Source organism: Equus quagga, chromosome 3, assembly GCF_021613505.1.
Source record: "Equus quagga isolate Etosha38 chromosome 3, UCLA_HA_Equagga_1.0, whole genome shotgun sequence".
Classification (NCBI taxonomy): domain Eukaryota; kingdom Metazoa; phylum Chordata; class Mammalia; order Perissodactyla; family Equidae; genus Equus; species Equus quagga.
This window is the reverse complement of record NC_060269.1, coordinates 121,457,021-121,484,178: the sequence shown is the minus strand read 5'-3', so window position 1 is coordinate 121,484,178 and position 27,158 is coordinate 121,457,021. Positions and strand designations below refer to the sequence as shown.

The 27,158-nt window shown below is 37.2% G+C and overlaps 1 protein-coding gene across 3 annotated transcripts in view; it reads right to left on the bottom strand.

The window, feature by feature from the left end:
* Positions 1–679: 679 nt before the first annotated feature.
* The window catches only part of LOC124237237 (phospholipid-transporting ATPase IA-like), a 220,743-nt gene continuing 194,264 nt past the window's right edge, over positions 680–27,158 (bottom strand). For all 3 annotated transcript variants that reach the window (XM_046656693.1, XM_046656694.1, XM_046656695.1), the window contains 4 exons: positions 14,869–14,957; positions 14,077–14,169; positions 6,567–6,655; positions 680–5,354 (listed from right to left, as the gene is read on the bottom strand). In XM_046656693.1, coding sequence (XP_046512649.1) covers positions 5,257–5,354; positions 6,567–6,655; positions 14,077–14,169; positions 14,869–14,957 — 369 coding nt within the window. In that variant the 3' untranslated portion in view covers positions 680–5,256. The remainder of the gene's footprint in view (positions 5,355–6,566; positions 6,656–14,076; positions 14,170–14,868; positions 14,958–27,158) is intronic.

The window sequence follows — 27,158 nt, the reverse complement described above, 5'->3', positions numbered from 1 at the left end:
CCTCATTCTAATAAAACCAGGGGCTCCTCAGCCTGCTTCCTCAGTGCCTCTCGGTGAAGGAGTCCTGTTCTAGCAGTTTCCCAGATGGCAGTGTCAGTCTTTTCTCTTTTACCTAGGGATGCTGATTTTTGATAAAGCTCTTGTTCTCATTTCTGATGTTTCCTATACTTTTGTCTCACATGGCAATTTTAATATTTTCTGGTTACTTGCTTCAAAGGTTATTGGCTCAACTTGGCCACTTTCTCATGAACTTAAAAAAAGTGGGGGGTTTAGAAAAACTTAAGAAATTCATCCTAAGTGAAAGGATGGTGCCATGAATTAGCTGTTGACTTGCAGGCTGATTTAAATATGTAATGAGACAGTCCTGGGAGACTTTTCTGACTGAAGAATCCAAATACAGTAATTTTATTAAAAGAATTCTTTTTTGATACTTAATTATCAAAATGACTCTTCTTGTCAAACTAGAGTTAATATACCCCATTTAATGTTTCATTTAGCTGGATAAAAATGAAGGAATATTTTGTATATCAGTGGAGTTGTAAACAAAATATGTTAAAAGGTCATTGAATGGATTCACCTTCTCACACTATAGTTACCGTGGATTTGAATGTTTTATAAAGGAATATAATTTCGAAAACTAGCAATTAAAACTTCAACAATTTTCTTTACGTAACGGTAAAGTTTATTTCGTTTTTAATAACAATTAGAGGACAAAATGTGTAAAATTTGTAGTTTAAAACATGCACATTCACAAAAGGCCAATGACACATAACACTGCATAGAATTGGGTATCACTCAACTTTAATAACTATTTATAAAACACAGTGCATTGAACATCGAGATCAACAAACCTGAGAAAACTACTATAATCACAGATTCAATACTCTCCACTCATGCAGCTTCACAATTTCTACAGCAGTTTCAGCAGGAATGGTTTTTAATGGAGCTGAAAATACTATTTTATCTTTAATGCAAACTGCAATTTTCCATAGTAGCTGCCTTCCAAGGCTGCCTTTTTTTTTAACCTAATAAACTTGAAAATGTGAAAAATGAAGCTTGAAGTAGTAAAACAAACAACAAATAGTATTTACTGCATTTCTGCCTTCTATTCTAGAACCACGAAACATAAAAATATTTTTTAAAATATTCTGCTCACATCTTTGCAAGAGCAGATTTACCTACGGAAAATTGCTGTTAATTCGAAGTAAGCAAGTACGAAATCTAGCTTTTTCCTACTTAAGGGAGATTTATTTGCTGAGAAGTTTTGTGAGCTTTATTAAGAAAAGTTCTTAGAGGCAAGCTAAATAAAAGTTTCAATTAAATTTGTTCAAATTTGTTTGTAAAATAATTTACTTATTTAAAAAAGTTGTGCAGAGAACCAATTAATTTGTCCACTGAACATTAAATTCCAGGTAGGCCATGATAGAATGTTATAAGACAGAAATAAACATCAAGATTTATAGCAATAGCCATGCATTGGCCGAGACCACTTTAAATATTAATTCATGCAAACCATAAACCTATCAAAAACACAGCTGCTCTCATACAGAAAATAAATCAAGACGAAAAATGGAAAACATTTATTTCCTTTCCTTCAAAATTTAACTTACATTCCATTTTAATAGCTGTTGAAGGTTAATTAAAATGCAGCAAAGTATAAGTTTCACAAGTGACTTCAGTTATTTTAATGTGAGAAAAATCAGACTATGGTCTCTTTAAGAGGCATTATGGAAATGTTCATCATTAAAAAGCATTTATTAGGCACCAGACTGCATGGTGTTACATTAAGTAATTTACAAAAAGAATTCCATAGGCGTGATCCATATGATGTGAATGGGGTGGGCATTTTCTCAATAAATTTTGTACATGATTACAAGATTATAGATTTATTTGATAATATGAGTTTTAAAATCAGGAACTATTAAAGGGCAACTGCACAAAAATAAACACCAATGATTATTTAGCTTTGTAATGATGATGACATTGTTATAATTTAAAAACTATATATATACATTCTATTACTTTCAGACTAGCATTCATTTCCTGAAAGCACATTTTAAATGACAAACTATAACTGATATGCAGTGCGCACGATGCAGAACAAATTAACATATGACTTTCATATTGGGTATTTAGAATGCTGAGTTGCAAAATTAAAATATAAAATGTAATGATGAGAATAAATGTTGGTTTTTTAAATTCCTTTTTTTCCCCTGGAAATTAAGAGGAATCACTGATTCCATTTAATGACCCTACAATTCATGTAAATGGCTAATATTATTGAGCAGAATACACGTTCACCTGACTTAATTAGAAGTTCTCCATGAACTTGGCAACACTGCTGAAGGAGGCTCACACCACACAGGGCGGGGCGTGGGAGGGCGGGCAGCATACACATCATTTTAAATTTACCACATTCCTGAGAAAGACCATCTTCCTGCTAGTAATTTCTACCATAAAGCATCTTTCTGGGTGTGAGACACAATATATTTTTATGTGTATATATAAAACATTTAGAAACTTCATGCTCAATATCACTGTGTACCATTCAACATTAAAGAAGCAACCCCAGCTTTTCAACGGGAGAGGAAGGAGGATTTTCTGCGTAAGTAGTATTTTCTGAATTGTAAACATTGTAAAGCAATGGCGTTAGCATCTGCCACAGTCCCTACCAGGGACTTTTTAATTGAAGAGTACCTGTCCTTATTTCAGAAAATAAACGTTAAAAGTCACTTCAACTGTTTATTTTAATCCTGGTAAAACTGTGTTACTTTTTTCCCCCTTAGGAAGGTTAAAAAATCAGAGGGTTTTCTCTAACTTAACACTACAAAGTCATTGCAATTGCAATGTCATATTTTAAGTTTTACCAAGGAGGTTGACCCCCTATACCCACCCGAGAAGCAAAGAAATGGACTTAACATTGATAATTCAAAAATAGGACCATGGGACAAAAAGACATAAATTAATCATATTTCAGATCATGATCTTACACATTAAATTATTAACTATAAGTATTCTACTCATGTTGAAGAGCTCCACAGAAACAATTCATGTTTCAAGATAAAAATAAAACTTTTAGCTTTCTTAAGTCAGAAAATTCAGTTCTATTATATTCATCACATTGATATTAAAATTTTGGAGAAGGATGCCACTGATGAAGTGAGGGCAAAGGGAAGTGGCTCTTCTCTGTAATTGCTATAAAGTGTTTCTCTGGAGGGATGTACTTCATTCTTGTTTGATTTTTGTGGTTTGACCTCAACTATCACCATTGGGAGGCTCAGAGAAGCTGCTCTGAATATCCATTCGGTACACGGTTAAAGTGTGTGACGTCAGAATTTTGAAGATGATCTTAGCCTTTTACACCTGTGCTCTTGCTAGAGGTTTTGATTCCCCATTCTCTTAATCTGAATCCCCAATGGGAAGGCTCTGGGAAGGGATGTCAACTCCTTGCCTCCTTTCGGTTAGAATCATGTATGTGTTATAACTTCTCTTATTTGTAGAAAACATGGGACGCATACCTGTAACTAAATAGCTAATGGAGAAGGAAATGATATATAGCCCAATTTTATACCTAGATTGAGAAAAAGGGTGAAAAGAATGAGAAATTATTAAACTCAAGGAGTGATTTTGAAAATCACCTCTCTTCTCAATTCTAGTTGACTTTGTTTTTTAAAAGAGTAAGTTCTACCTATTTTGCTGGTAAGTCCACTTAAAGGCAAACAGGCTTTTGAATAAAAGGCAAAAAGTTTGCTTCAATCTCTGAAGTGTATCTGAAAACTAGAATTCCTTTTTATTTTTTTCTAAATGAAAGCGTTATTTTAAAAATAGTGTAGAAAACCGGTGGTGGTTTTTAAACAGCCCCTTCATATATTCTTGGTAGCAAAATAGGCATTTTCAGGAGATGTCTTGGAAATGCTGAAAATAAGTAAACTGAACATACATTTTAAAACATATTAATGAAAGCTACTTATGATGAAAAGTGTTCTTTGACTGTAAAGTTACAGCCTTGAGTAAAATAGGTGTTTTTAAAATGGGGAAAATGTACTACTTCTTTGTCCCAATTAGCAGCATGTGACTACTTTTGGGAGCTGCTTGACCAGTGAACTGTGAAGTAATGCTCCGTCTTAAGCGCAGGGGCAGTCACCAGAACACGGGATTGCTATATAAGACAGCAGGCAGCTCCAGTGGGAATCATAGGGAGACCCAACATACAGGACAAAAGCCGAGAGTACGTATGTTACAAAAGCCCATGCGTTTATCCGACATGGTATTCCAAACATCTCGACAGAAGCATTGGACATCTCACATAAATACATAAGCATATTTTTCTTGAGAGAGAAAACATTAAGACAAAATGACATCACTCAGTCTACAGCAGAAGCCAGATTTTGAGAAGAATCTAAACAATGATGAAACTTCATCAGAAGTGACTGAAACATAAATACAGGTTTGAAAATCAGTATCGTAGCGACAGTCACATTACCACATGTGCCCTATAGCTTTAACAAATAAACAAGACAAACCAGAAAGAAGCATTTGTAAGGCCAAAGGTGCAACATGACAGATTTTAGTAGCAAATGCCTTGAAATACTCATTTTTGTATCACTCTTACATTTGAAAAGTCAAGCATGCAGATCTGACAGCAGAACTGGAGGTAAACTTTCTCTTAAATTTCCGGGCAAATGACTACTGAGTGAGAAATACATTTATTGAACTTCTTTGGCAAACATTTATCAAGACAGTTTTTGACGCAAACACTTATTAATGTCTTGTTTAGAAATTTTGCTCAAAGGTGAGTCAGTTCCTTAAGAATGCTGGTTTTTTTCAGCATATTCTGAAATCTAAGTCTGGATTTCAAGAGTCCCTTTAACTTATTACCAATTTAGAGTTTTTTAAATGGTGGGTTGCCTTGTGGTATATCCAATAAATTGATAGTCAGGTACAGCCCCAGAGTAACGGCATAATACTGACCTATTCTCAGTTTAAGAAAGCACTCTGGCAAGATACAAGGTCATTTTCAATTTCTGTTTACAAAGACTTAGCAAATACTTTAAAACATCTGAAAGAGATGGTGTTACAGTATAGTTGCACAGTGCTTCTGTCTATAATATACATGAATCTGAATGTCAATCAACGAGATGAGCTCAGATCCACCTTTCCCCTCCTTGGACCAGACTGGAATTGGTCAGCAGATTCCGGTGAAGACCTGGGAGCTCTCCTTAGACACAGCAGAGCCTGCCTCGCAGCTCCTTCCCATCACCATTCATCAGGTCTCTGCTTTGTGGTGTCATATGCTCTAACCACTTCAGACTGTGAGACAATTCCATTTTCATCTTGAGAGAAAGCATACCCATCTGTAAGTGAAAGATAAAATAGAAATGGCCATCATGAAGTCACTGGAAATCTCTTGTTACTCTGAGTTTTGAGTGCTCATTTTCTAACTTGGGAAACTAATACATCTCTCCCATCTTCAAAAGCACGAAGACATTAATTTTTAATGTCTAGAAAAGATGCAGACTCAGCTGCAAAAGGGAGAGTGGGATGACTGTAGGTTGCCAGCTTAGATTCTACAAGTTTTGCTTCTAGATGAATGAGTAGGCACTCTCAAGTCCCCTCAATTCTCTGTTCAGCATCTCAAGTCCAACCCGTCTAATTTTTGCTTCCCGAATACTAGAGAGGGTGGGAGAGTCAGTCACGTGAACACACGTATTTCCATACAGATCAGGTGGAGGAGGGGGAAGGGAGAATAACAGTGAGGAAGAGGAGCAGATGGAGATAAACACACACAACTGCGAATGGCGGAAAAGTGGTCTCTTGCCCTCCGACAACATTCTCCTTGGCTCCCAGCATCTACAAATAAACTCCCCCATGCCCCGGCATGGTTGGAGGGGGCATGGGGATAAGAAAGGGCCCCCAAAGGGATCACATCTTTAGAAAAGGCCTCTTGAAGTATAAAAAGCAAAAGCATTAAACATGAGCATACATAAATGAAAATAAATTATATGTGGAAACAACATGAAACAAAAGATATATTACTAACACAAATACATCTACTACAGGGCTTTATATCTTATATTCTTTTTTAGATCCTTGAAATGTTAAGAGGGCGTGATACCCAATAATTTCCTACAACTCTAAATATTCATAAATATTTTTGAAGGGGAAAATATATGTTTCACTGTGCTGTACGAAAGCTGAAAAGGCTCTTGCAAAGTTATTCAAGTAGAAAAGATAACAATACAGAGGCACCTTTTAAGAGTTAAGATTTATTTTACTGGTTCTTTTTAAGATTTAAGGTAGCAAGGGGCATGTGGAAATGTTATTTTCCTTTAAGTGAGAGCAGCAAGATTTTAAAATACTCTCTCTCTTCTGCTAAAAGTGAGATGGTTGTGGTCAAAGGATTTGCTAAACATTTGTTATTTACATAACATGTTGCAAATATGCAAAACTTGCTTTAGGTGTTAATTTTAAATACTTAAATATCCCTAAAGTCAAAGTACTGCTCTCATAAATGCTATGAAATAATGCCAGAGAATTTTTTAAAGAATAAGAACTCAAATACTTACGGAGGTTATGTTGCACCGATTCAGACCGGTACAAATTCACGTGGTTCTTCTTAAAGACGTTCTTGAGCAGTTGCGCCCTCTCTGTGAGGCTGCAGAGCAGGTGCAAACGTGTGAAACGAATTATCAACTCGGCAGAGACCCCAGCATGCCCAAGGACCACCAGACAGAGTTAGACTTAAACAAAAGATTGCTTGAGAAATCAGGAGTCTAGTGATTTTTTTAAATCCCATTTTCTCAGTAAATGAGATTTCAAGTATTTAGATAAATACTTTTGAGGCTATTTTTTTCCATAGCTAAGGAGAATTCTGTCTCCAATAATCCAAAGACTTCCCTACCTCCCAGTTATATTTAAGTCAAAGGGAGACACAGAACCTGCACAATACAATGAATAAATACAAAATCTCCCAGTAGTTTATTAGCTTCTAAAATCTTGGTTGACTTACTACTTGGTTGAATTGCTTACCATATTCTAAGTATGCATTTTTAGAGTTAAAAAATTATTACTAAATCTTTTTTCTACTTTGCACATATTTTGGTGCACAATATTTTTTGTTATATAGAGAAATCCTAAAAATTATGCAAGGAAGAAATTTCATAAACTTTTTAATTAGAAAAATTCCACTCCTCCTTCGATCAAGTATGAAATGTATTCCTTAATTTGATATTAAAATAAACTATTTTCAGAAATTATACTCAGAAATATATAAATTATATTTTCAGAAATATAAAAGGTAAAACGACATGGAAAAATATTTTTCAATAAACATTTACAATAATCTTCTCCAAGGAAACAAATCCATTTAATTAATTATGTAACTTTGAAAGGCACACTGCAAGAAATAATGCATCTATTTTGTTCCCACTGCATATAGAACAGTGTCTCGCAGAGCAGTAACTCAAGTGTTCGCTGAATAAATGAATTTGAGTAATAACTCTGAAATGTATTTCTATTTTTTTTTTGTTTGTTGTTTTTTTTGAAATGTACTTTGAAACACCATCAATCCTCTCAGTCATGCCATTTCTGCACTGGCTTATTTATAAAACTCTACTTTGATATCAAAGAACATAATCAGCATGAAGAGCTAATAAGCAATCCACATGCATTGCAGCAAATGTTTATGCAATTTTGTTTTAATCATTGGAACTGACTCAGTTGAAAAATTTCCATCTTGTATTTTCCCCACTATAAAAACTTTAGTTAAACTGCTGTAAATTATGTTAGTTCTGTATTTTGCCAAATTTTTGAGACATTGAAATGGAACAATTTTTATCATACACACACACAAAAAATGATCCTCTGCAAAATGAACTCATAATTACACAAACATTTAGGCTTTTGCTGAAGTAAAATATTTAGAAATGTTGACATTTGTAGTAATCTTCTACACATTTTTTTTAAAGTTTAAGGGGTGTTAACTGGTACTTATTAGACATACTTTATTGTCACTGGGAATTAGCTACATTAAGGCAAGAAAGCTAATTAATCTAAAACTCCAGTGGTTTTGCAAATACTTGTAAAACTTGTTTTTGCCAGTGAAATAAACAGAGATGGGGAATTGGAAAGGGCCATTTTTACAGTCACTTTTCTGACTCGACTCTTAAAATGATCTAACATTACAGACCCCAGGACCCTGAGGGACATGAAAATATGGAACTGCTTTGAGGAAGTCGGCAGCTTTGGCAGCAGGTGGCCTGATTTTGTTAGCAGAGCACTGCGGATGGGGTGCTGGGAAGTCCCGGGTGTTTAACACTGAAATGACTACAGAAGACTAGAGGAAGGCGACGTATCATTACGCAGCTGCTTCTTCCCAAAATACATTTTCCAGGTTTCAGGCTGGCCTTCCTAAATGCATAATACTTTAATATTACAACACGAAAGTGTTAAGAAGGCAGATGTGAGAATTTCATCTTTCCTCTTACGGCAACTTAAATATATGACATAACGTAATTTTGTTTTGTAATGGTTCACATAAGGCTGTACTTTCACTCGGCTGTTACATCAAGTTAATGTCTAGTGTACTCATCATACACACAAAAAAGCAATAAGAAAGTCTCTTTCTTTGGAAAGGAGCACACTACTGTGGCAAGAGCATGGGCTCTGCAGTCTTACTTTGGTTTCATTCTGAGTCTGTCACTTATCAGCTGGGTCATCTTAGGCGAGCCTTTCTTGGTCTTCTCATGGATAACAGGACAAGCCCTCAGGCTGACTGTGAGGATGCAGGCAGTTGCACATCTTGCAGCACAGTGATTGGCACTTAGGAAGCATTCAGTAAAGGCTGTCCCTCCCATCCTTACCACCCCCCAGATCCCAAGAATTTATTATAAAAAATCCACTAGAACAGAGATTATCACAAAACAAAAGATACTTTGCAAGGATCATTTCTGATGCCTTGGTTTAGATTCAACGTTAGCTCAACACAAGATGTCTATGGCTGCACAGGAGTTTTAATTTATAATGACCCTACTCCACTTCCTTAGTAGGAAAACTACTAGGTTTTTGTTGTTGTAATGTTTTTTGTCTTAGCTACACTGAACCTCTTGCTTTAGTTCCTATAGAGCAAAGAATCTCTCCCACAGAATACAAATGCCATTCACAGGAGGCTGCTTAATAAATAATAAGTGATGATGATTTGTATTTCTCTAATCTTGTCCTACCCTTAGGGTACTACTCATCATTTCAAAATTATACAATTCTGTGCCATCGACGATTGTGGGTTCTGATTTTACTATCAAGTCACATTATAAAATGTGCTGGTAACATATGAACATTAATAGACACGTTAAAAGTTCAGTTTTTGTTGAACAGCTTAACACAGTATGAGAAGGGAAAAAAAAAGACTGTAAGATACTTCTAACTAAAACCACATCCTATTCACAACTCTTGGTCAGTAGTTTTACTCAATTTGTATGGTCTTTCATTTACATACCAAGCTATGCAAATTCTGGATTTATTTAGTGCAATCACACAACTACCACTTAAATATTGTTACCTTATTGCCAAGCCCGCTAAAACGTTGCAACTTAAGATATCTGGTGGCGGGGATGTGGAAAGACACCATGTTTTAAAATAAGATTTCATTTAGAGACACTAAAAAAAGTATAGATAAAAACCCATTATTGTCCCGGGACGCATCGTCTTAAGGTATTTTCAGTAATCTTTGAAGAGCGGTAAATTTGCATTTGTCTTTATATTGGGTTGCCAAGTTATTTTGGTTGACTCATTAAAATGGATCTCCAGAAAGTAAATCACCATTCATTCATGGAATGTTTTAGGGTATAGCATGTGACAGCTGTCCTGTACTAGATGGTGGTGGCGGGGAGATAAACAATGACTATAACAGGCTTAATCTCTGCTCTGGAGGAGATAACATTTCATTGTTCTGTCAGTTTTCTCTGCAAATGCTGGATAGAACCATTAACACCATGATAAGAATAGGCTGGGGGAAAACAGTTGATACATTCTCCTATTCGAAACCCCTACCAAGATAGTTGTGTAATACTGGTATAAAGTCCAGTGTGAAAATTGAGAAATACAGTTTCTTTTCTATTAGTTTGGCAGCAATGTTAAAATAGCTTTTTATTAAGATAAAAAATACAGAAAAAGGCTGGGATAGACCATCATCACCACCCACATGACCGAATTACCTGACATGTGTACTTCTCTACGCTCTTGATCAAAGCTAAGGCTAGGCGCCAAACAACGGTAATGGACAAATTAATGAGGACTGACCTGAGGCTCCTGGGCTAAAATTCTATATAGTAATGACTGCTGATGATATGCTGGCTAATGTCTACAGTTAGATATGAAAAAAATTATTAATCTCATTATCATATTTGCCTGTCTAGAAGATGCATTGCTTCTCAAACATACACAAAAGATATCCAAAAATAACTGCCTTGTCTCCAATGAGCCCACTGTCCATAATCCCTTATTTTAAACTTTTGTGGATTTGAATTCACTTTTGTTTTGTTTTGGAAAAGGTAAAACATTACATACAACTTATAGACATAATAGGCCCCAGTGGTATTTGAGAGGCTCATATTCCAAAAAATTCATGTTTTTGCTATAAAGTGTATAAATATTTTACATTGCAGAAAAAATAAAGACCATTAACACCTTTATATTTATATAACAAATGATTTAGATTTTTTCAGGAAATGTTTCTTATAAACCTATGGAAAAGAACTGAATTTCAAAGTTTTTGGATTTTGGAATTGAAGATGCTAATGCTCCCTAGTGTTAGAGGCTGCCCACATAAAAGTTACTGCAAGGAACAGGTTTTTGCAGCTTCTAGTCATTTTCTTAACCAAAAATAATAAGCCATGGCTACACAGTGATCAGGAGGTAAAGTTTGGGCTTATTCTGCCAACATTTTAGACTTAAATCGATTTCTACCATAACCCATGGCTTGAAAACAAAATGAAACACACCTCTCTCCTCAAAATTTCCATGTAAAACTTGAATATATCTAATTTGCTGGGTAATATTGTAAGTGGCATACTCCTTCTACTAAAAACGACTAATTATTTTAACCAAGATGTTTTAATTTTTAAAAATGAGTAAAGATGAAAAATTAATACTAATCTGGATACAGTGCTCACAAGTTATAGTTTCTCTGACACAGTTTCATTTTATGTATAGCTTGACTTCATAGGAGTGCTTAGTGAAGATTAAAAGAAAATTGAGGATGATCAACTCACAAGATGGCATCATTCTATGACAAAAAGTAAACTGGTGTTCCTTTGGAGATTACTAGTTTTGGAAACGTAACCTGTATAATTGTGTTCTTATGTACCATATTTTTATTTAACTACCCACAGGTCAATCATCTATTTACTACCCTCTACTCAACTATCCTTTTACTCACTCATTCATTCATTCATTCCTTAGTTTACTCTCTTGACCATTCGATCATCCATTCAACAAATATTTATCAAATGCTACTATGTTCCTGGCGCTGTGCTATGTGTGAGGTTGCAGTAAAGACTAAGACAGAGGCCTCTCCTTCAAGGAGCTCAATTTAGTAGGGGAAACAAACAGGGTAAACAAGTAGATTATAATACGATACAATAAATGTCACAACAAGTATCAAGCACAGACATAGCAGAGTAGGAATTAATTTTATCTGTGGAAGTTGAGGTAATTGCATCTGAACTAGGTTTTGAAAGCTAGGAACTGGACTGCCCAGTCTGTAAGAGGCTATCAGCTTCTACACAAGCAAACAGCACATGCAAAGACTGGAGGCATAAAACAACGTGGTGTTTGGGACTAAAGGAGGTCTGATATCGCTAAATACATAGAAATCACGTCTCCCACTTTGAAAATGTAGATAAAATTAGCTAACTTTTTTTGAAATTTGACTTCAATCCCGTTCTCCAAGGTTCTTAAATCATCCTGACAGTAAAATCAATTGGACAATTCTTTAGTTGATTTAGAACATAATTAGTTCAGCGTGAAGACTTTTCCAACCAGTTGCTGCTCTATTTTTCTCCTTTCACAGATCCTTTTTATTTCCCCCTCCTCTAGCTTTCACCTTGCAGGAAGACACGATGGTCGCCCTGACCAGGACCACCCTTCTGATCACTGATAGGCAGCAATGGCAACACAGGGTACATGTTGTACCAGGGTTTTTTGTCTGTGGTATTCAGTTAACAAGTAACTCATTCCTGAGTTCTTGAGAAAAGTTGAATAGCTATTTTAGGCAAATGAGCTGGGCAGCAGAAGCAATTTATCTGATGCATTTTCTATGGAGAAGTTGGCAGTCATTTATGGTGGAATTCACTTCTTTCCTTTTTAGGCTCTGACTTATTGTATTTAATGGAAGGGGCTACATATATACAGACTCCCTGAATCTTTAGGACCTAGAAGTCATTACATTGAACTCTCAGCCTGATTTATGAATTGTCAAAGCCACCGACATGCTACAAACCACAAAAACTAAATATCACACAGAAGGGCTTAATGTATGTTGTAGCAACATACTTACACATATGAGAAATTTACTCCTAAAGGCAATAACAGTATTATCCTTTCCCTAATAATTGTTAATAAATGGTTTTATTCACAATTTTGTGAACTAGAACTCTTACCACATCCTTTATACAACTAAAGTGAAAGAGGAAACATTTACTGAGGGACTACTAATGCCAGCCAATGGAGCAGATGCAGACTTTTAGATGTAGGGACAGAGATGCAGGGGAAGGTGGAGGGAAGAGAAGACCCATAACCCTGAAAGCAGGTGTCATCATTCCCATCACACACACAGAGAGGATAAGGCCCTTTTCAAGCTAGTGGTAGGCTGTCTTGGCTGCTCTACCACATTCCTGAAAAGAAGCAAAAGGAGGCAGAACAGTGAGTGGTTAGAAGCAGGGGCTCTAGAATCAACTGACGTTGGCTCAAGGCCCTGCTCTGTCACTTATGACTTTGAGAACTTAGACTCTCTAAGACCCGGTTTCCTCATCTGGAAAAAACGAGGATGACAGATTTGTAGAGGCTTGTTATAGGGATTCAGCGAGAGAGCACACAGGAAGCGGTAAGCTCAGCGCCCAGCACGTCGTGAGCGCTCCACAAGTGCCAGTGCTATCACTTCTAAAGGAGAGGCACAGACGGGTGTGTGATATGTTCCCCTGGCCTAATGAAAGCCAGTGAGGGCTGCAAGCCAAGGTCTGAGTTCCCAGTCTGACACCTACTCCGTTGTGTCAAACTGAGTAATGACAGTGAATCACGATGCAGGTGACACATACCGGTGCAAAACGTTCCCTGTGGTTTAGACAACACTTGAGCTCATTTTAGTGTGATGAAAGAGAAAACAACATATCCCTGGTATTCATAATTGTGCTTTATTATAGATGGCTTTCAAACAATTTTAATTTCTTTTTTATAAAGCTCTGTGAATTTAGTAAATTTGGTTAGCTTTCTAACCTTGCTTTTTTGGGGGTGGCAGAGGTAAGAAAGAGGACTTAGAAGTCATAACTCACTTCATACATGATAGATGCCTATGTCGGTGCCTAAAACGCCCTGAACCACAGCAAATGTAGGGCAGTACGCCCTATGTAATGTGCTGATTTTCATTACATACTACTTCATCATGGATACTGTTTCAAGCTAAAAGTCTTTTTTCCCCCCTTTCAGTTTAAGAACACAGTAATATTGGTAACTATCAATAAACCATTTATTTAATGCTCATTAAGCACCAGGCACTAAGCTACCTGCTTGATCTATAGTATTTTATTCAATTCTCAAAAACTAGCCATGAGGTAGGTATTATCATGCCCATTTTATAGAGGAGGAAACTGAGGCTCAAGAGCATTAAGGAACTTAGCTAAGGTCACACACAGCTTAGTGAATGACGGATCTGATCAGAATCCACATCTCTCTGATACCAAAATCTGCCAAGGACACTGCTGGCTCCAGGCTAAACTGCTAAATGTTTATCACTTATTTCCAACCACTAATAAAAGATAAATTTAACGCTCACTTGGAAAAGAACATATTCAATGTGTGCTTTACCTTTTTCCAAGCACAACTGCTCCTGGGTCTTGAGATTTTGCCTCCAGTTCCTGAACTTCATCTACTAATGTTTTAAAAGCAGTCCTCTTGACACTGCAAAGGAAGGATTGGCATGGAAATATTTGTGTGAAGACTTAAGACTTTACGAAACTGGCTTATTATCATGCCGATGCTAAGTACAACAGTAAGCAGAAAACAAGCAAGAGTTTCTCAATAGAATCTAAAAAATTATAGTAATCTTGAGTATTAACATAATTATAGAAACAACAGTCTTTGAATCATTCAGGTTTATAATATTAAAACTCTCACAGTTATACATAAATGTTGTATAATTAATGTTAATGATGTTTCTTGTGGGAAGAGATAACATTTTAAAACTTATAATCCTTGAGAAAAATTAGTAAAATTTTAGGTTCTATATTTCAAATATATGTTTAGATTCAGGCAAGCAAAAAACTTCTTTTCATAACTATTGCTCACCAACAAAAAATATATATGTGTTTGGAGATAGAATTTTTTTCTTTTACCTTGAATGGGTTTTTCAGGCTGACATCTAAAAACATACTCTCTGATGGTAACTGAAACTATCTGCCTTACTTCTCGTTTGGTCTTTTAAGCTAATTTAGTTTTCTAGTTTCTCAGTCACTCCTTTCTTCTTTACTTATGTAGAATTAACTAATATTACTAATTCCTAGTCTGCAAACTACATTCTGGAGTTGATATTACAACTAGGGAAATCTGAGGATTAACATGCATCTATATTTTTAGCACGTAACTGGGTATTATACTTACACCTTGTACGCCACGTCAAGGAGCAAAGATGTCACAGGGATAAATAAAAGACCCATCCAAAAGATTCCGGAACTAAACAACATGGCTGCCTGCGTAAACCACCAGAAACAATATTAGAACAACTTTAAAAACCAAGAAATACATCATTCAGGTTTATTATTTATATGATTTTAAGTAAAATGATTTTAAGAATCTCATTCTGCAAGATAGTACATAATAACTCTGAATTCAAACTTGTGAAACATTTGGAATTAAAAGTCAAATGTGTTAAAACATGCATTGACTATATATTTTTTTTCCCTCAGCAGCTAGTATAGCAAAGTTGTGTCATGTGCCAAATCTTTTTCGTATTTTTATGTGAAATTTTTATTACTGTGGTCAATACATGGAATAATAAACTTTGACCTTCATTTATAACTTAGAATATAAAAATCAATCTTTGTGAGCAAACTTCAAACACACTCTGGATGAAATTCTCTTATAATACAACATGTAAAATAAATCCTGGTTAGAAGTTAAATTTATTATTTCTGACAGATGAAAATCAACTGTACTTTTGTAAAATATTACACAATATTAAAAAATCATCCAGATAAATCATAAACATAGTATAAACAAATTAAGATATATATGAAAATAATAATTTGATTATTTTTGGCTGATATCAGGTAGGAAAAATCTTAATTTTTGTTCAAAGATTTACATAACTTGTATCGATGCATTCTGGTATTGCTAAAGTCAAACCAAATATCTAGTATACAAAACCCAAATAAAAGTGTGTTAAAAATAACTTTAATCATTCCTTTGTATTAAATCCCAAATTACCACATCAGAGTCCTTGAGTTGCAAAGAAAATGATTCCATGATTAAAAAATCAATAAAGTCTATTAGTTATTTGCGATTATAATAAAAATCCCCTAACGTAATTAGATTATACAGAGCTTAAAAGGAATAATATTATACAATAAAATCAAAAGAAATATTTTGTTTCACTTCTGAGTCTGTTTATCAAGACTAAGTATGCAGTACCTATTTAAATCCATAAATGTATTGTTATAATTCCATTAAAAAGCAGCTGACAAACACATGCACATTTATACCCTACTAAAAATCTCACAAGAAAAATTTTTTTCACTAGGTGTGATTCAGGAATTAAAAATGACCTAGAGTCTAATTCTTACAGGCAATTTCACAATTACACATAACAGTCCTAATCAATCAATCCTTAAAATATAAAGATTACTAATTTTCAACTACGCTTCAGATTACCTATTCATTTGGACTCTCAACCGAAGACCAGGAACTGCTGTTCACGTTTTTCTATGGAGACATGGGCTTCCTTATACAGACTGTTGGTTCAAGGATGCTAAAGCTTTTCCCCATGTAGGATTAAACAGCTCTGACGACGTTTAAAACATACACATGTATCACCCAAAATTTCAGAAAATAAATATTGCCTCATGGATTCAATAGACAAGCACCCATATTTTAGACACCAACAAAATGAAAAATATTCACATAAAAGTCACTTTATTTTATAAGCAAAACATGATCTTCAATATGTTTGCTGACATCCTCAATAGTGAAAACCAACAATAACAATGTAATAGGAAATGTCTCTCAAGTCAGTGGGTTTTATTTAGATTGAAGGAAGCTTTTTAGCACGGTAACGACTGTAAAAAAACCCACATTTCTTTTTCCTTCAGGGTGAGGGGGAAAGGTAAGATAAGATTCAGTCAAGTAAGTGAAAATACCTTTACGTGGCTTAATTTTAATCTATTTTAACTTGGGGGGCAAGAGAAGAAAGATTTATTCTTGCCTTTGCCACCTTGTATTAAATGTCCGCTGGTGGAAAAGGCAGAAGTGGTGGTGGAGCCCGAGGCTGCTAATTCTGACCATTGTGATGTTAACTATGAATGGTGAACAACTGGCACCCACTATTCAGTCCACCAGCCTTTGGCTTTACAAATGAACAACATGAATTGAGGGGAAAAAAGTTTTTCTGCGTCATATCTGAAAGCCTGTCAGATTTTTTTTCCTTTTGCAGAGTTAATCCAAACCTAAAAGATTTAAAGCCGACATTCGCATTAAAGACAGAGAGTCTCTTTGTATTTTTTGGATGAAGAGGGGAGAAAAAAATAAAATCCCACAGAGGTATTTCCTTCCTTTCTGTACAAGAAAGCTCCCCCTCACTCTGTAGAAAACATTTTTGTCTCTAACTTTTCACATCTCTCCCCTCGCAGGCAGGTCAGCTGGGAAAAGCCGCCCGATGCCCGCAGACAATGGGGGTAACAGGAGCAGCCTGTTCGGGGCTGGGCTCGGGCTCCCTCTGAGAGCAGCCTGCAAATTGCTCTTAACGTGGGAGATCGGTGGGCCATGCCAGGGGGCCCCCACCGCCCCTCCTCGAGGCCCTGTGAAACCAAATGGAATCTGCCACAAAAGTGGCTCCCGGGGGACTTGAGAAAGGCTCCGCCGAGGGAGCCACAGAGCCCGTGCACTGGAGGGCACAGCCCCTGCGTGGGGAACAAACACCCGCTTGTCTCTGCGGAGATGCTGGCTCAACGTTGGACCACGCGGGCTGCTTGAAAACACAAGTCGCAGCAGAGGAAAGAGGGATTGTTCTGAAATTTCCATGTGAACCCGCAGAGAAAGAACGTTTGAGAAAATCCGCGCTCATGTCATTTAGCCAAGCCAAGGGGCTTGACCAGATAAGAGGGGCTTACCTTCTGACCCACAGTGAGGTGATCCCTTGCACCTCCGTTCCCACACCAGAAAGGAACACTTACTTCTTCACCTTCAGGGGCCCGGGCCAGTCTTGCAGGAGAGAGAATTTCAATGTGCTACCTGCCTCCAAACCTTCAGGATGTGGTTCTTAAGTCTACCCCTCCTACACTAGAGATGCCAGAGTGTGCACTAGGACTCTTACTCTTGGATAAGGTACAGACGCTGTCTAAAAAAGAAGGCCCTTTGGGGAATCCTAAGACTCTATCGGTGGACCCTAGTTGGAGCCGGGCTGGTGATAAACAGCCCTGGAAGGAGTCCTGGCTCTGCCCTTCCCAGCTCTCAGACCTGGGGGAAGTAACTTCTGAGTCTCTGCTTCCTCAGCTGTAAAATGGATTGTGAGAAAGAAACTTGAGAATGTTTGTAAAGTGGATGCTTTTATTCTTCACACTGATTATTAATAAACTTTCCTTTCTTCATTTTAATTTTCAAATATCTTTAAACACGCTAGTCTTTTGTCTTTTCTAGTGATCTCTCCCATGAGCTTCAAGGACGGAAATTTTTATTACAATATCAAATTAAGTGTAAGTCAGTTTATAAATGTCATGGTTTTCATCACATGAATATCACAATATATGCTCATCTCCAGACTGAAACCGCCATTCAACTCAATTTGCTAATTTAGGAAATGGAGATAAATTTTTTTTCATAAAAATTATGAAAGACTGCACAGGCATAATATGTTAATTTGGGAAGAGAAAATTATTCAGAAAACAGTGCTGTAAAACTTGGTTAGTTATTTTTTTGGAGGGGAGAGCAGCAAGATAAATGAATATAAATTCCAGAGGGGTTAAGAGTTAATGTTAATAACAACAAAAAACCAAGAAGTGATTATTAAATGTCTAGATAAAGCTCTATATAAAGACCTTCGAAGCTTAAAAATAGTGAAAAAACTACAAAAAGAAATGCTTTAAAGAACTGACTCATAAAAATTTAGAAGTTCCACATGTTCAAAAAGAACATAACTAAAACATAAAAGATAAACAAAAAACTGGGAGAATGTCACAAATACATGACATTCTGCATTAATATCTCATTATAGGAATAGACCATTTATGTTCACAAGAATAGCTAAGGTGCCAACAGAAGACCCGAGAAGGTATTCACAAAAGCCGCAGCAAGTAAGGAATAACAAGGAAGAGTGCTGAGCCTCTCCGTAGTCAGAAACACCACCACATTAGATCGGATTTAAACAACTAGTGAGTTGCAGGGGGGAGGAATGATGAAACAGGTCTTTCTAACAGTTTATATTTCCATCAGCAATAGAATCGCCTTTGGGAAAAGTATTTCACAATGCGCATCAAGGACACAAACATTCATTCCTGTTAACTTGATAATTCAATTTCTGGAACTATGTGTTGAAATCTGGGACAGCTTTTGCACCTAGGTTAGTATCTCAGGAAACTGTTCTATAATCACTAGTCCTGAAGGCACTGCCCCCAAAAGGCACGCCACGGCCCAAGGCTGAGAAAAGGTATAAAAGAACCACAGGAGCATCCTCTCGGAGAGTCACAGCGCAGAGTCGCATATTTAAGGCTTTGAGAAATCACCACAAAGAACTCTACCGAATAGTTTTTTAAGCCACAGTTTCCAAATGTATTTATCGACCATGAAACACTTGTCCCATATACTGCTTACTAACACCCCATGGAACTAATTTTGGGGAAGCAAATATTCTTTGTAGATTTTTTAAAATAGTAAAACCTTAGTGAAAACTAACAAGATACTATGTGACTGGTTAAGTAAATGTACATCCATCTGAGAAAATATTATCCAAGCTGTTAAAGATGCTGTTCACAGAATGTATTATTAGAAAATCGTCTGGAAGAGTGTTAAGTAAAGGTAAAGGTAAGATACCCTGGTATTGTGTCAGGAGCCCTCTGTTATCATATAAATATACTCCCTGGGAAGACTGGCAGTTTCTATTATTTATATGGTGATCAGGCACAATCTCACCCTGTAGCTTAGATCTCTTGCCTGCATAGTCATCCCTTGGTATTTGCAGAAGATTGGTTCCAGGATCCCCCATGGGTACCAAAATCTGTGGATGCTCAAGTCCCTTAGCTTGTCCTCAGCATCTGTGTGTTCTATACACGTGTCTGGGGATGCAGAAGCTGCGGATACGGAGGGCCAACTGTACTTCAAACAGACTATCCAGCTCTAAAGTTTAATATCGCACAGATTCTTTGAACTTAACACATCCCAAATTGAACGCACATTGTCTTTTCCCAAAACCTGCTCTTCCTTTGTGCAATCTATCCAGTGAATGGCTTCATCACCAATTGCCTAAGACAAAAAACTAGGCTTTATTCTTGAATTGTCTCTTTACACCACACCATCCAGTATACCACCATGTTCTGTTGTTCTTTAGTATCTTCCAACCTACCCACTTCTTGCCAACCCTGCTGCCATTATGCTAGTCCAAAAACTTGCCTGTCCTCCTAACAGCCTCCTGGCTGGACTTACTGACTCCAGTCTTGCTCTGCTTCTAGCCATCTCCACTCTGCAGCCAGAGAGATATTTCCAAAGCACAACTTAGATTTTAGTAGTTCTTAGGTTAAACCCTTTCAATGGCTTCATACCACCCTCAGGAAAGAGTACAAAACCCTTACTATGATTTTAAGACTTTTCCTACCTGACTTCTGATTGCTTCCCCTGTATCATCTCTCAAGCCAGCCCCTGTCTGTAGCTACACAACACGTTTCAGTCCCTGGAATGTGCGCATGCTTACTCTCATCCTTGGGCTCTTGCATCTGTGACTCCTGTTGCTCCTCAATTTTCACGTTGGACGTCTCGTCCTTCCTTAGACTTGGGTTAGCTGACCCTACTTTAGGATTCCATTTTGGTGGCACCTATCACCCATTTTCTACTTGCTCCTTTGTCTTGCTGTTAGAGTATAATCTCTGTAAGACATTCCTCTGTAAGAGGAAGAAACATATCTTGATGAATTCTCATAACTCAAGTGCTTAACCACCATGCAGGTGTTCAATAAATAACTGTTGAATAAATAAGTCCTTACAGTCTAGTGTTTGGAGAGATTAAAAGCCAAAAACACCAGAGCCTTGGGACTATGTTCCTGAGATGTAGCGGTTACAGTTTGACTGGTTTTCTTGTGTTCTGGCAGGGAGTTATCCTGGGAGCAATTATAACTAGATATTTATGTTATACTAACACAACATACTAACATAAATATACTAGATATTTAGGATTATTTCCTAGGCTAGATTACAATCATGAGGAGAAGATGTATTTTCTTTTTCTTTTCCCACAGTGGTTCTCTTAATTGGGAAGAACTGACGATTCAATAGTGATCGTCCTATTCAGAGAGACGGTATGTTTATTTTTTCAACTTGTTTTTTCTCTTTCTCTCATTTTTGTCAGATTTTCTAATTTTCTTCCCGTTAACTATACACATATCTGGCTAACGCCTCTCCTTGTTGTTGCTGTCAATGGAACCCTTCACCTTTCTTTGTGTAGGAGGGCTATTTTACCTTTGAAGACTTAGAGCTTTTCCAAGGGAGCTAACAAGTTTTGGAGAAAATTCCACAAGCTTTCATATATATATTTCATATATAGCTTACATATCCCATTACATGCTTCTTAGGATTTGGTCAGTTATGGTGTCAGATCCAAGAGTTTAACTGCTCTTTCTGGCTATGGCTCCTTTGCGACATCTTGGTAGAGCAACTCTTGGGAGCTGATTTGTACTATGAGGTGGTTTGGTGATCCTCAAAACCCACAACTTCCATCTTTCTCTTTTTTTAAAAGCCATCTACCATGTAACAGGATCGCAACCTCGCTTGCTTCCTCCTATGTCTCAGTTAATCCTTTTGGTCTTCTCAGGAAGCATCATCCTCATGAAACTGTTTTCATAAAAAAAAAAAAAATCATCACTAAACTTCAGGTTTGCAGGTATTGTTTCTTTTTATACAAACTTTCTGGATCTTTCCCACCAAATTGGGGCTCTTCCTCCCTACTGCTCCTCAATCATTGGCCCTGCTCTGTCAGCTAGACATTTCTTTGGAAAAGGTGGGCTCTGTGTTGCTGTATACCCATTTCATCCAACTTCAGTTAGCCATCTGGTCTTTTCTCCTTGAGCTTCCTTTTTCAGTCACCCAATCTCAGGGGACTAGAAAAGGCAGTTCACTGAACCTGAGACACAATGATACTCTCTTTTTTTTTTTTTTTAAGACTGGCCCTGAGCTAACATCTGTTGCCAATCTTCCTCTTTTTTTTTTCCCCTCTCCAAAGCCCCAGTACATAGTTGTATATCCTAGTTGTAAGTCCTTCTAATTCTTTTATGTGGGACGCTGCCACAGCATGGCTTGATGAGTGGTGCGTAGGTCTGTGCCCAGGATCCAAACTGGTGAACCCCGGACTGCTGAAGCAGAGCACACGAACTTAACTACTTGGCTATGGGGCCAGCCTCCACAATGATACTCAATAGCACCTTGAAAGCTGAGATCCACAGCTTTAACATCTATGTTTTTATGGCAAAATATAAATTTTATATAAATAGAATGCTATTTACTGTATCAGAATTGTGCCTTCTCCCTGCAACACAACCACGGATGTACAGGAACTTAACATTGGCTCATCAAAATCAACTCTCCTTTCAGACAACGAAATGCTGTGTTATTTGAATTTGAACTTGCAAACATTTCTGAAAGTGTCTTTGTGTCCAAGGCCTGGGAAACAGCATGGTGTGACACTGCCAAGGTCTCTAAGTTATGTGAACCTTTCCCAGAATCTTGAGTCTTTTTGTCTGAACACATTACGGTACCTGAGCATGGGGCTGAACTTGGAGGTACATAAGCATCACTGGTCAGTCCTAAGTGGTAAATCTGCGACACTGCACTTTAACCAGAGACAAATTTCAAACTCTCATGAACTTTGTCTTAAAGACGTGAACTTCCACTGACATCCTTCAGTGGCTGTACATCTTGGGTAGTCAAGCTCAAAACTTTCCTCTGATAAAACCCATAGACAGAGGAATGTACACGCTAAGTTCTACATTCTGGTGCTTATCACTGAGAAAGGTCCTTGACGTCTTATTTTAAAGAATTCTTGTAAATTTCTAATTACATTATATGATCTATATTCATGTTAAAATATAAAAATGTTTTCATCATTTACATTAATAGCATTTATTTTATCATGTCCTCTGACCCAAATCTTTACACTATGGCTTCAGGTACGTTCTGGAACACTGTATATTTCATAATGAAAAGCCTCCTTGCCACGGCTTAATGTAGTGATGTTAACGGCATTCAAGCAACATTCTGTGATCTGGTCTTTGCTTAACTTTTCAGTTCTAGCTCCAACCATTCCCTACACTGAAAACCCCAAACTCCTTCTTTGCGTGGACTGTTGTCTACCTGGAAAGCCCTTCTCCTACTTGCCTTGCTGGACAGACCAGGGAACACCCTTACCGAGAAATCTTTCCAAACTATCCAAACTATAGCCTGGGAGTTGAGTGCCCTCTCCCCTGCTAGCAATTGTGCATCCTGATCATAATAATTAGCATCTTACATTCTAATTATCCGTTGATCTGTTGGTTTGCTCCAGGAGACTCAAGTTCCTCAGAAGGAATCTTTCAATTCTTGATCCACTGACACCCAGTGTAAGTACTGACACATAGGCACACTCCATAAATCTCAGTTGAATTGGGCTCTTATACAGGATGAATTATTACTTTCTCCATAAAAATAGACAGGGCAGAACACCCAGAAAATAACTAAGGAGAAGGGTGTTTTGGATAAACTTCAATATGTTTGCAATTATTCCCAGAAGCTCTTGATTACTCAGAGACAAAGAAAACTTTTGGCTTGGATTATCCCAAAAAAACAAACAAAAATCTTAGAAAATATGCAAATTGTTCCAAACAAAGAAAATCTTAGAAAATAGGCAAATTAGATACCAGCTCACAGCATTTATGTGCCTTTTTCCCCTTGGACATTTCTGGGTGGTGGGGAGGGACTGAAGGAGGAGTGATCACCCTGTGGGACTCAGAACCGGAATTCAATCTAGCTGTACGATGCAAGAAACTACCTTCGCATCTCCACCCTCTTGCAAAGGTGGCTGTGAGAAAATAGATGACTGAGGAAAAGGAGGAAGAGCTATTTGGGACCCGGATCAATCAGAAGCTTTGTTTTTTTTAAAAAAGTAAAATTTGACTATATATCAATATATACTGAGAACAGAACATGCAAAATAGTCTTTCTAAAAAGGAAACAAGAGCACTAGGAAATGTGTGGTTCTGAAACTTTATTTTCTAGGGATATGGTTCCCAGAATAGTAAAAATAATTAACAACAGAATTCGTTGGTTGTTTTGTTTTGTTTAAATCTTCTTTACTGTGTTATTTAAAAAACTTAAAAGTACCAGAAAAATGAGGACAGAAGTGGTAACAAAATATTCTCTTTATTATGAGAAATATAATTTAAAAATGTTATGATGTTACTGGATAAGTTGGATAAGATAGGGTATGTTATCTCAATGCTCAGTGTTTACTTGTTAAATCACTCTTACAGGTTTTTATAATTTTATGATGGCTTTATATTTTATCTTTTTAAAAACCAACTCATAGAGCATCAATTGTTTGATTACTAGTAATTCAGTCCATGGTCTATATTTCAGATTGTAGGAAACTATTCTTTTTTCTTTTAAAATTTATTATTTTCCAGCTATACTGAGATATAACCGACATATAACATTATTAAATTATGTAAATTTAAGGTGTACAATGTGTTGATCTGATACATTTATATATAGCAAAATGATTACCACCATAACATTAGCACCTCTAGCCTGTCACATAATTACTATTTCTTTTAGGAAATTATTTTTTAAAAACTCAAAACTTTGAAAAGCACTTAGCTACAGACAAACATATAAAAGCCAATAAATGGCTTATGTAGACCAATCGTTGACTTTCAGGGCAGAGAGTTCTAGTTGCCCCCCAGTATAGTCCCTCTCCCCTTCTTCTTAGATGCAACCACATGATTCTTGGTTGGACACCCTGTCCTCCAGCTCAAAGACTACATTCCTCTGGCTCTCCTGTTGTAGCTAGCTGTGGCCATTTGACTAGCTTTTGTTCAATGAGATCTAAGTGGAAATGTGGTGGGCAATGTGTAGAAAAGATCCTTGAAGAGAAAGAGTTAATCCTCCTTCTCTTTCTTGCTGGCTAGAATGTTGCTAAAATTGCTAGAGCTTAAACAGCCATTTTGGACTATGAGGAAGTATGCTAAGGTTGGCAGTGCAGCAAGATAGAAGAAACCTAGTCCTTGATGACTGCGGAGCTGCCACACCAGTCCTGGACTGCCTGCCTCCACCAGATGGCTTTTACATGACAGAAAAATAACTTTCTATCTTGTTTAATCCACAGTTCCTTGTTTTTTTTAACATAAAAAAATATGCCATAAAATAACTTCCTTGGATGATACATGCTTGGGAGACTAAGTGATAACTTGGAACAAAGTGGCTTTTGACCACTCATTGACGATCTCTTTATCTTACCATCTCACAGAACGCAAAAACTGTGTCCAATTATGAGCTTTATTGAAGCAGATGGCACAGTAACATTCATGGTTTCTTTTACAAGCATTTCTGATAGCATCCCTGGCATGCAACTCAACACCAAGCTGTACTACTTTTATGAGCTAGAGAGCTGAGCTTGGAGGGGTGGCTTGCCCTCTGTCTATCTCACTGACCCCATCTCATGCTCTTTCCCACCCTCTGCTCCAGCCACACTGGCCTGTTCATCTTTGAACCTGCTGGGCTCATTCCTGCCTCAGAGCATGGACACCTGCTGTTGCTCTAGCCCCGAAATGTTCTTTTTCACATGGCAGGTATCCCCACATCATTTGAGTTTCAGCTGAATCATTCCTTCTTCAAAAAGATCTTCCTGGAACAACCATTATAGCCCTGCCCCTTATAATATCCCCTGTTTTTTTCCTATCACTGATCACTTTGTGAAATTATCTTTAGCCATTCATCATTTAGTCATTGGATAACTGATTTAGTGGCCTTTTCTCCTTCCCATTCCCTGGTCCCCACAACCTGAATGCTCATGGGTATCAAGCTTAATTAACTCATTACCTGGACATGGTGCCCAGTACCATTTAAGCACTCAACACATATTTATGGAATGGATGAATGCGAGAATGAACTGATTCTAGAGAAGAACCAAAGCTCTGCCTCACTAAGAGCAAGCTTCATTCAGTTTTCCATGGCTTGCTCACTGCTACAGCACTTTGGGTACACTACAGCATCTCTCACATGTATGACGTCAACACCCCATCCTAGCAATGAGATCCTTAAGGGCAAGGGACCAACTCCATTCATCTCTGCATCCACCACTGCCTAACGCAGAGCCTGGGTTACACTAGACAATATACATGTGCTCTGTACTGTAGGAAAAGATGATGTGCTTACAGAGAGCAATGCCAGCTCTTGTAATGACTCTAAAGAAAGCTGTAAATTTAAAATGAGTGCAAACGTCCTGATTTGCCAATTATGTTTGTCATTGCCATGTCTCTTTTTCCTTCTCAGTGTTTCTATGCAGGCTTCTCTTTACAAAATGGGCTTGGAAGTGGCTACACAGCCAGCTGCCTTAAGAACTGTGAAGGTCTGGCCTGTCTCATTTACTGTGAGGGGCACAAGGACTTTGACCAATGACATGTTTTACTGGATGGGCTCACAATTGTTGCCTCATTGAACAACATCTGACAGAGTTTAGGGTTGTTGTTCCCTCCAGGCTACTTGGCTAAACACAGTAATCTTGGATGAAACTCCATTGGATCATAACACCGCCCTACCCCATCCACAAGAGCTGGTCTTGTGACCAATAAATTATTATATCCTATCTAGGTAATTAAAAACTGATAGAGGAATAAGGACTATTTTAACCAGGAAATTCCTCATATGTAAAGTAATTTATTGTGTTGGTAAAACGGGCAACAGCACAATTTAGGGAAATCATATCACTAACGTTGTTTATTAATACCTTTCCTACGGGGGTGACACCAAAGGGTTCAACAAAGATTTTTATTGTTTTTCAGAGAGACTTTACAAACCTCAATCAAGAGATCTGAAATTCTGTAAAACACATGCTCGTTCCTTAACTTCAATTTCCTTCAGTAGTTTTATAGATCCCTTAGGCCAGGGAGAGCAGAACCAGATGGCGCTTGGGAGGACTTTACCGTGCATGTCTCTAACGCCACGATAAATTTAAACGTTTTGCCAATCCTAAGCTTCTGGTATTAATCGTGATATGAAATGGTCCTTGATGTAGCTTGCTATGTATTTTTTAATCTGGTGTACTAATCATAGCGGTTAAAATATTTTTAGTGAAAATTCAAAAAATACCCAGTAACATCATCTAGACGAGTCAGAAAAGCAGGCCAGCATATGTTTATATAACATAGCACTTCTCCCCAGGGCCTACCTTGCCCCATAAATTGTTGTACTGGTGTGAAAAAATACAAGTCAGGTCTGAAAAAAAAGTTC